Source organism: Ochotona princeps, chromosome 13 (assembly GCF_030435755.1).
Source record: "Ochotona princeps isolate mOchPri1 chromosome 13, mOchPri1.hap1, whole genome shotgun sequence".
Lineage (NCBI taxonomy): Eukaryota > Metazoa > Chordata > Mammalia > Lagomorpha > Ochotonidae > Ochotona > Ochotona princeps.
The window spans coordinates 57209989-57221315 of NC_080844.1; the positions used below are offsets into that span (position 1 = coordinate 57209989).

At 39.1% G+C, this 11327-nt stretch overlaps 1 protein-coding gene across 1 annotated transcript in view; it reads left to right on the forward strand.

Annotated features, from left to right (window-relative positions):
- FHIP2A (FHF complex subunit HOOK interacting protein 2A) overlaps positions 1-10648 on the forward strand; it is a 34967-nt gene extending 24319 nt beyond the window's left edge. Inside the window, exons 13-17 of the mRNA XM_004579797.2 lie at positions 1084-1174; positions 4311-4454; positions 7482-7622; positions 8171-8274; positions 8370-10648. Coding sequence (XP_004579854.2) covers positions 1084-1174; positions 4311-4454; positions 7482-7622; positions 8171-8274; positions 8370-8475 — 586 coding nt within the window. The 3' untranslated portion in view covers positions 8476-10648. The remainder of the gene's footprint in view (positions 1-1083; positions 1175-4310; positions 4455-7481; positions 7623-8170; positions 8275-8369) is intronic.
- The last annotated feature ends 679 nt before the right edge of the window (positions 10649-11327 follow it).

The window sequence follows — 11327 nt, forward strand, 5'->3', positions numbered from 1 at the left end:
CCATCCTCAACTGCTTTACCAGGCCACAAGCAGGGAGCTGGATGGGAAGTGGAGCTGCCGGGATTAGAACCGGTGCCCATATGGGATCCCGGGGCGTTCAAGGCTAGGACTTTAGCTGCTAGGCCACGCCGCCAGGCCCCACAGTGCTTGTTTTTATAACGTGTGATATCTGTGCTCTTAGACTATGAAAGCCACACTGTATGAACTCAGACTTAAAGAGTATGTGGGCGTTCTTGTCTTGTTTAGAAAGCAGATGGCAGACTCGCCTTAATCCATGTCACAGCTGATCCAACTCATAATACCCTAATCATTCCACCTACTCCTTCTGTTCCTAAAATAAAAGCTAGTTACTATACTTTCCTTCTAGAGTCCCACCATTTGGAAGGATGTGATTTATAAAAATTGACATGTAATAATTATACATATTTATGTGCTATGGCATGACGTTTTATTACCTATAGACTTGTGTGTATTGATCCTGCATTTCCTATTCATTCAGGTGAGAGCATTTAAAATCCTCTCTTGATAAGCAAGAGAAAAGCTCTACTTAATGTAAAACTTTAAAAGTTGTGATACTGGTTCAGTAATATCTTAGAAACATACATGACTTAATTTTAAATAATTCCCAGCTTTGCCAACTGAGAGCATTGAGAGTTAGACACGTTGTGCTGTTCTTGGTTGTCAGTTCAGTTTTGTAAAATTACCCTTGCTGTGGTAATTTCCTTTTCTTTTTCTTCCTCTGCGACACTGTCACATAAAACTTCATGTGACTCAAAAAGCCAAGTGAGGGTTCATAAAAATCTCAAGTCAGTTACATAAAAGCCAGTTTCCTGAAACTGGCAAACATCATGTCGTCTGTCATTACACAACAACCTGAAAGATCTTCTATGGTCTTACTTCTACTTGGAACCAGATTTAATCAGGGAATTGTCAGACTAAAGATAAGGACTTAACAAATAGTTTTGTTTTTGGGGTTTTCATTTCTATTAGCACTTGGTTAAACCTAAGATACTGCTAAATACTTGAATACATTAAACAGTATCACTGAATTGCAAGCATATTTATTTTCTTTTTTCGTTTAAGTTTTCTCTGTCTGGTACCAGATGAAGCAAAGTCCTCCTACCACGTTGAAGGTACTGGATATGACACCTACCTCCGAGATGCTCACAGGCAGGTGAGGGAAGCAACTGGTTTTTGCAAGTGAAGGCCAAGAGTGTATGCACATACATCTTGTCACACTGCCCAAGGTCATTACTTCAAACCAACGACTGCTCTCACTGGTAGTGGGACCTGCACTCCTCCTCCAGGACTTCTGCGTCATGCACCTGTCACCCTTGGCATTTCGCTGGCTGTGTCTGTCTCCAGACTTTTTTGTGGCACTTTCCTTTAAAATCTTTAATTTTTTTTTTCCTTTAAGTCTTTAAGTTTGCTTTAAATTTTGTCTCGCCTTAATCCATTTCACAGCTGATCCAACTCATAATACCCTAATCATTCCACCTACTTCTTCTGTTCCTAAAATAAAAGCTAGTTACTATACTTTCCTTCTAGAGTCCCACCATTTGGGGGAATTTGATTTGTAAAAATTGACATGTGATAATTATACATATTTATGTGCTATGGCATGACGTTTTGTTACCTGTGGACTGGTGTGTATTGATCCTGCATTTCCTATTCACTCGGGTGAGAGCATTTACAATCCTTTCTTCTGGCTACTTTGAAATATGCAATATCATATTGTTGACTAAGACCACTCCACTGTGCAACAAATCCCAGAACCAGCTGCTCATCCCCAGCTGTAACGTGCCCGTTAGCCAGTCCTACCTGTGCAGTAAGTGCTGTGCTCCCAGCTTCTGTTGGGGGGTCCTGCTGCCGCTCTCGCCCTGCATTCTCTTCCTGCTCTCTGAAAGTACTTTGGAGGAGCTGCTGTCAACTCAAACGGCCTTTGCTCGTTTTTCTTGGCCCTTTATGGCATTTTACATTGTAAAATGTAAAAAGAAAAACGATATTTAAAAATACTCCTTAATTTTTTTTGTTTTTATTTTAAATTTTGAATTTTATGGTACAATTCTCTAGAGTCTGGGATTTCCCTCCACCCCCGCCAATTCCCACCACCCAACTGATTCTCCCCATATCGTCACAGCAGCACAGTCCTTCATAAGGAGTTATAATTCCATCATTCTGTTATTTAAGTGTATCAAATTAAACATTTTGATGAGTCTGAAGTGTACAGCTTAGTGATTTTTAAAATATTCACAATGTAGTGCACCTGTCACTACTTATCCCAGAGCCTTTTGTTACTCCCCAAAGAAAGCCTGTGTGAAAGCAGTCACTGCCTTTCCTCCTCCTCCTCCTCCTCCTCCTTCCCAACCCCAAGCCACTTCTGATCCAGCTCCCTATTGACGTGCTAGGAAGGCAGCGGCAGATGACCCCAGTGGTTGGGCCCCTGCCACCCATGTGGAGACCTGGATAGCACCCTGAGCTCCTGGCTTTGAAGTGACGCATCCCTGGCTGCTGTGGTCATTTGGAGAGTCTCTGTCTTTCCCATCTCTTTTCTGTTTCAACGAAATATATCTTTGAAAACAAAAAATGTTTGAAAAGGAGCTGTACATAGAGCCTAGATGCGCTAATGTGAAATGTGCACATATTAACCGCTATGCCAGATGAATGCCCTTTTTGTGCTTTTCTGTCTTTTTTGTAAATTTATTTATTTATTTATTTATTTATTTATTAGAAAGGCAGATTTATGGAGAGAAAGGTCTTCTGTCCACTGGTACACTCCCCAAATGGCTGCAATGGTTAAAGCAGGACTGATCCAAAACAAAGAGTCAAGAGCTGCTTCCTGGTCTCCCATATGAGTGCAAGGTCCCAAGGACTTTGGCCATGTTCCATTGCTTTTCCCAGCCTGAAACGGGCCCGGATCAGAAGTGGAACATTCAGGACATGAACCAGCAAGCCAAGAGTGGAGGATTAGCCTGTTGAGTCATGGTGCTGACCCCGTGCTTTTTATGTTATACAAAAGAAGTATTTACCTAATCCAAAATTTTCACTTAAATTTCTAAACGTTTTAGCTTTAACATGTTAGGCCTTTGGTCTAAATTGAGCTGATTATTGTGTATGATCTGAGGTGGGATCCAGATTCTTTTTTTTTACATTTAGGGATTCAGGTGTCTTAGCACCTTGACTAGAAATGTAAGGTTTATTTCCATGTTCCAGTTGTTCCACCTTGACTAGAAATAGAAGGTTTATTTCCATGTTCTCAGTTCTGCCTTTATCCTAGCACCACACAATTATCTTGATTACATAAAAAGGATGCGCTGCAATGAAGCTAGACACGGGCATTGTCACCTAGTGTGTGAGACAAGTGTGCTTCACATGGAGTTGCTTGATTTGTTGCCTATCTCTGGCTCCTGATACCACCTTCTTGCTGATATACATGCCTGGAGGCCACAATGGCAGTGAAATACTCGGTCCCTGCCCACATACATGTACTACGACTCTGTATGGGCTCCAAGCTTGCTCTTAGACCTGGCCAGCCCTAGCCAATGCAGATCTTCGGGTGTCAGCCAGTGGACGAGGGGGATTTGCCCTCTCTATTGCAGATATAATAAGAAAAACAAACTGCAGTTAGTTTGTATACAAAAAGCCTTTGAAATCTGCTTTTTTTTTTCACAACTTGCATTTTCTATAAACTTTGTGAAGACCCTCATAGGCATGGGTTTTAAACTAATCTTTCAAAAAAGATATATTTGAAAGGCAGAGTTAGAGAAAAAGAGAACACTCTCCATCTGCTGCTTCATTTCCCCAGCTGACCACAATTGCCAGGATTGGGCCACACCAAAACCAGGAGCCAGAAGCTTCTTCCAGGTCTCCCACATGGGTGTAGGACCCAGGCATTTGGGCCATCTGCTGCTGCTTTCTCAGGCACATCAGCAGGAAGGTGGATTGGAAGTGAAACAGTTGGGACTCCAACTGGCCCCTTCAAATGCAGCCTTAACTCATTTTCCCCACTTTTGAAAGTCCCTTCATGAATCTGAAAACTTGGCTAGGGCTCTGATTTAAAATGTACTCTAAATCTGTGGTGAAAATAACTAAGGAGTTAAATTCCTTTAAAGAAAACAATGTAGGCACAGTTGTTAAAAGGAAAGGTTAATGAAGGTAAAATACGTTCGCTTTCCTCCACCTGTCTGGTGGCTGCCCTGTGTCCTGGTCAGGCTTGCGGGGCGGCTGGCACATGGCTGGCATCCTGCCATCTCCATTGTACCTGTTTGTTGTTTGTTCATCTTCAATGATTCAAATGCTTTCTTCCCCAGTTCCGGGACTACTGTGCTATCTGCTTAAGATGGGAGTGGCCTGGGTCGCCAAAGGCTTTGGAAAAGTGCAATTTAGAAGCTGCCTTCTTTGAAGGTCATTTTTTGAAAGTTTTGTTTGACAGAATGGGAAGAATTCTTGATCAGGTAATATGTTTAGAAATAATAATTTTCTTCTCTTCTGTCCATTCCCAGTGGGATGATGTCAATTCAGACACACTGTTCTCTGGTTTTCCGCCTTGTTTCCTGTGGACCTGGCTTGCAGAATTTCTGATTCATTCTTAAAAACATTTATTTAACCTAGCAGCCATTACAGAATTGTATGTCTTCTTATTGCAGGCTGTTGTCTTAATATCCGTAACATGTCTTGGAGGTAATTAGAGTATTTTCCTTTTGTGACAGACTTTTAGCTAGTTTCGTTAGTTCATATACAGATAGACAAACTTTTTTAAGATGTCAATTTCCATCTTAAGACAGCACTTTTTTTAAGATTTATTTATGTTTAGTGTATAGTCAGATTTACAGAGAGAAGGAGAGACAGAGGAAGACCTTCCATCTGCTGGTTCACTCCCCAGGTGGCCACAACAACCAGAGCTGAGCTGAAGCCAGGAGTCAGGAGCTTCTTCAGATTTTCTTTGCAGGTGCAGGGTCCTGTCATTTAAAAAATGAATTTTGAATACACGGGTCTCATTAAAGTCACATAGCAATATTCAAAGACTTTGTAAATAATGCTGCTTTTGATAGGGAGCTTTGAGATTGAACTGTTAATTTAGTTCTTCAAAGCCAGCTGAAAGAGCCAAATCAGGGGTTCCAGTAACTTCCCCCCAACCCTCCTTGATCAGTAAAGGCAGCCATGGTCTTTGAAATGCTTCACCTACTGGCACTGCACTTGAAGACAGCTGACACAGAGCTCGCAACACAGAAACTGAGCTAACCAACTTGAAATTCATTTTAAGTTGTATGGTTAAGTGCTGCTTTTTTTTTTTTTTAAGTCATTTAGCTAAATATTTATGTGACTATAGAGTATTATAAAAGAAATTTGCTCCATAAGCAGGTTGTTGTCAATAACCAGGAAGTCAAAGAAATTGTAATTTAAGAAGTGTTTCACTGGTTGGACCTCAGTACCGTTCCTGAAAGTGTTCGTTTTTGTCTTAACCTCTTAATGGCGTGTGCTGTATTTCTAGCATTCAGTCATTTGTTTCAGTCTGACATGTGCGATATGCAGATCTGGCATTCATACTTATCACTCTGTACTTCCTGGCCCGTAACTTCCCAGATAGCTGGCATTCAGCACTCTGTCCTATTTCCTGTGCTGGTTTTCTAATGTTGAGTTTGAAACTGAATAAGGTACCAAGCAGCACATATTAACCATTAAGTCAATAATTTAAAGTTTATTGTCTCAAAATGTACACCTTAGAACTAGAGAAGGCTCTCAGAAACAAGCCACGTCATGTAGCCTGTGAGAAAAATCTAATTACTTTTCATTCAGGTGAATGCTATATAAAATATGAAAGTAAAGAATGCCAAGTGTTAGTAACAATTTCTGTTCCTGGCCCCCAAACTTGCCAGCCTGCTTTGAGGTTAGTACCAAATGAAATAGAGACTGTGTCAGAGTATTTGTTAAGTACAGTTTTTGCAAAAATTTGCTTTCATTGTCACAACATTAATAACCTATGCCAGCCTTTTGTTTCTTGAAGAACTCATAGCCTAAATTTGTTAAAATAAAATCTACAAAGCAAACACTATGCAGAGAAGAGTCAGAAGCTAAGAATAATATGTGGTCATTTAAAGCCAAATTGTGTGGCTTAATTATTTAAATAGCTGCAGATGGCAGAATTTAGTGACCAAAAAAAAATCTTACCTAAAATGAGTGCTTTGCAGTCCTGGAGAATGTATGGCAGCATATATTCTCATCCATGTATTAGGAACGTGTATCTCCTTTGATTTTTATGTTGCTAAGGGTTAAATTTTGAAGAATGCATCAAAAATAGTTTTTTTTTTTTCAAAAAGAATCCAAGTTTCTATATCTAGTGATAAGCAAGAAAAACTAAAATTAGACTCAAAGCCCAGGACCTCAGAGTTGTTATGGAACAGCCCTGGGGTTCATCATCGCTCTCGAGGGTTTTCTGGTATGCGTCCCACTTTCTCCTCTGAACGCCAAAGGCACTTCCTTAGCTTTTATTGTGGTCAGAGGTTCAGTGGTGAGAATAAAACATTCCTTTTCTGTGGCTAACGTTTAACTTAGTCCTGAGCCCCTTCCCCCTTCCACGGGTCATGGTGTCTGTTCCCCTCTCTCTGGTCACCCAGACCTCCCAATGGTCGGCTTGGTTTCAGCCCATCCCTTTCTCCACCAGGTGCTTAGATGGAGGTTGGAAAGGGGAGAGCTTTCTTTCGAAAATCCTGGGCAAAGAAGAACAACTCTTTCTGTATAGTACACTTGTGGCTGCTTTCTATGCAGAATACTCAGAAATAAATAATTCCAGTAAAATTGCAATATTACATCCAAAATCTCTGTATGTAGCCTGCAGCTATTAGGGTCGCTTAATGCCCCTACCATACATGCAGTGACCCCGCACCAAGCTGCGCATTGTGGGATCTTATTCATTTGGAGGCAGAGATAGATTGTATACCCAAGTACTTGCCCACTCTGTTGACAGAGTTCTGGGACTTGAGCTGGTTTTATTGTGTACATGTTTTTGATAATTCACTGAAGCTGGATAATATGAGGGTATTGTTTGTAAAATTATATCATTGCATTTAAAAAGGTATAATGTTTCCCTTTTGTTTGTTTGACTTTCTGCTCAATGTGTCCTCTGTTGTCCGTGGTGTTATATAAGATGCCTCGGTGGTTTTTTGGTGACCTGTTGGATTACTTCATTAAATCAAGGTGCATAAAGCAGACATCCTGTGTCACATATATAGTCTTTTCTATATGTTTATATGCATGCTTGTTGATTTTTGTTTGACATTTTGGGACTGTGGCATGTATATTTTGGTGACCCTGGTGAGGCCTGATTTAGTTATGGATGCTCTTGTCACAGAAGAGCATGTGGAGGGAGGAGTAAGATGATGAATTTGCCTGTCTTGAAATACTAATTAAAATCATCTGGTAAATGAAATGCACAGATATGTTATAAATGACATCAAATGCCTCTCTGTTTTGCCTCCCTGTAGCCGTATGATGTAAACTTACAAGTGACTTCAGTGCTGTCTAGACTTTCTCTCTTCCCCCATCCGCACACACACGAGTACCTCCTGGATCCCTACGTGAACCTTGCTTCTGGCTGCCGGTCCCTGTTCTCTGTAATCGTCAGGGTGAGTCAGTAGTTCCATGACAGTCTTTAGGAGTGATAGGCCTGAGTCCCATTGTATACTGGGGCTGGGGTACCTTTTATTCTAGCCAGGACCATTTGGGTTTTTATAACATCATTCATGGACTGTGTGAAATTCACCTACTGTAGATCGATTGAATTTCAAGTCTTGTCAGCAGTTGCCTTGACCAAATGATTTCATGGAGCTTACACAGCCCAAAGGGCTAGACATTTTTTACTACTGCTGTATGCAGTTAGTGTCACATGATGAAAAATATTAAATATCTGTTATTAAAAGTAATTGTTATACATTTTGAACTTTTATAGAATGGGTGAAGAATTCACTGTCATGTATTTTCCTTTTATGCATAATTCACTATTTTAATATATACGCTAAAAATGTTTAAAGAATGGATGTATGAACTCTCAATAAAAATGATGATGTGACCAGTGAAAGTCACAATTGTTTAGTAATAAAGAAGAAAATTTTGTTTATCCTGATGATCCCCATATAGTTGATTTTAGGATCTGGATTCCTTGTGCCTGATACAGGTTGTTGGAGAACTTATGGTGCGAATTCAGAGAATTCAAGACTTCACTCCCAAGCTTCTCTTAGTTAGAAGGCGATTACTTGGTTTGGAACCTGAAGGCCCTATGTAAGTTTGCGTTCTGCTTATTTTGCATTCAAAATGTCACCATTCATAATGATCAGCTGATATTTGAACTGATGTGTCGTCTCCTGTTTTCCCAGTATTGACCACATCACGTTGCTGGAGGGTGTGATTGTGTTAGAAGAATTCTGCAAGGAACTTGCGGCGATTGCATTTGTGAAATACCATGCTTCCTCCACACCATAAATACCATCTTTCAAAGGACTAGAGGAACAGAACTGTTGGGTCCATTTCATCAAAAAGATTCAGTTCCACCCAGCCAAAAGGATGAAAAGCCTAAATGAAGTATTGCTATAAACTGGACAGAACCATTAAGAACCTAAATGTTATTTAGTGTTTTTATCGGCTTTATCCTAATGGTTCTCTGTATGAAATTGCACGTTAAACCCAGGATACAATCAATGGAACTTCAGGAAATAAGCATTTCTACAGACTGTGTGAAAGCTGCAAAATTTCTGATGTCATAACTTTGATATTTCTGTTATTTTAATATCCTTTTAGGTAGCAAGCATTTTGACATTCTATGGGACTCAAATGCTTATTCTTTTGATTAACAAGTAGCAGAAGAATCACTAATTTTATAACTTTTTAAGGTTAGAATTCTTATCAAACAAAATATGAAAAAACTATAAATGAGGAAAAAAACACAGTTCAGGAAACATCAGATGAGTCAAGTGCAGGCAATACTGAAGTACAGGGTAGTGTGCCATTAACTTTCCTCGGTTTTTCTAAGAGTAACAATTTAATATGATAAAGAAATTCTTGATTAATATATATATATATTTTTTAAAGAAATGTTCTTTTATTTGTTTGTGCACATGACTATGTTGGTGGTTCTTTTTCATGTGTGGGTCCCAGTTATTTAAATTGTGCCATTTTATGTTCATCATTGGTAGCGTGGGCTAAAATAGTATTTTTTTTCCGGATTAACATATACTGGGTTGAGAACCTCTTTTTTCCTCTCCGTCTCTGAAACTGGCTTTATAAATTGCTTTAAAATTGATTTTTCTGTAGGAGCTCATGGTCGTGTCCAAGCAGGGAACCGACTCATCAGTCCTAAGCTGCAATCGAGCTGCCAATGGCCTCCTAATGTTTACATATTCTCCCACTTGCTTCAGTCTTTTAGGATTCTAAAGACAGTGAAGAGGCTCCGCCATGTCCTGTTTACATGCTAAAGAACTGTGGGAGTTGGCTGTGTGTGCCAGCGGGTGTATGTGGGGGAGAGTGTGGCAGAACACTCTCTTATGTGTGCTTGTCCACTTTCTCTTCTTCCTTGAAGTGATGCCTGTCACTCAGATACCACTTTTAAGCTGTTGAGGTTTTTGTTTGTTTTAGTCCAGTGTTAAGCAGCAGCACTTTCCTCATTATCTTTCTCTGTGCTGATACTTGAGGGAGCAGACTGTCCCATGTTCCAGCTTAAGAGGAGCGGTCCCTGCCCTTGCAGGCACTGTTTACCGAGCAGGCTCACAGCTGTACCAGTAGGTCATGGGGTGTGTGCATTGACACATTTGGTTTTACTTACATTTGCTTGTGTTGTTGTGTTTGTTGTTCTGACTTATCAATTTTTGCTATTTATTGAAAACAAGTTATCCGAGAATTATGAATATTCAGCTCTGGAATGTTCCCCACTGTTAAAAATGCAGTACTCCATTTCTAAATGCAAATCCTTGTCAGCACAGTCTAAGAAAGTTTCTCAGAACAGTGAAAATAAAAGTAAGAATTACTTACTGCATGATTTTCTGTAAATGATTTTGAATGATGAGAAAACATTTATTGATCAGTTCATGCAAAAAATTCTGTGTATCTCCACCTGTAGATGAAGTTTAAAGTATACTTTGATGTAGGTGTATTTAATGTAAGACATTAGAAGCTATCCTGCCTTTCTTAATGTTTCCATAGTGCTCAGTAGGTGAGATAGCAATGATGTTACCTCCAAACCAAATATTCTCTTGTCCTTGATTTCACAATGGGACCTTATTGCTACTCCATGAAACCAACTCAGAAAAGCTTTAATTGCTATATTTGTGTGTATGAGTGTATGCTGCTTCTGAAAATATAATTTTCCTAAGATATTGTAATGGTTTTGACTTAAAGTCAGCTGAAGCTTAAGTTTTAATTTGTTTCTCTTCTAAGTTTCTTTTTTTCCTTCATATTTAGTCTACACCTAGAGCCAGTGCAGGTTCTTGCAGTGAATTGGATTTGTTAGTGAAGCATTGTACTACATCATTAGTGTTTTTCTTACTGTCTCAGAAGCTGAGTATTTGTATTCCTTAGTACTTGCAGAAGAAAAGTGACTCAGATGCTCTGTTAGATGGAAAGTCTCACCTCAACAACCGACTGTCACAGCCAGTTCAAAACTGAATTTGTACACATCGGGATACACACTTGTTTTTACATTTTCTAACAGTATGGCCTTTGGATTTATTTTTACCAATGAGCCACATTCTTTACTTGATAGAACTCAGATTTGTCTTAGTTAATTATCATTGAAATACTCACATCACATCTATGTAATGTTTTCATGATGTACCAGTGCAATATGGAAGCTGTGAGTGGATTCATAGCATTTTGATTTAATTGTACATTATTGTTTGTGTATATGTGTATATATGTATATATATATGTATAAATAAGGACCAAAATCCTTAGCTTGCCTACACTGTTGCTAGTGTAAAGATTGTTACACTTAATTTTATGGGGCACAAATTATAGAATTACTTCATAAATTCATGGTAGCACATTTCCATAAATTATTGTATTAATATACAATTACCATTTAGTTATGAAGTTTATGGGTGTTGACAAAAGAAGTTACAGTGAAACGCTAAAGCCACATTATATGGTCATTATATTTGGGTTGTACAGTAAATTGAAATATGCATGTCATTGTGACACTTGGTATGTTGAAACATGATAGATAATCATATTTCTGGGCCCTATAAAATAGTGTTACTGTTCTACTCTGTTTTGCCTCCTGCCTTGTTTACATTAAACAGAGGGTATTTGGTAAATTTTTCTATTGAACGTTGTGTCGGTTC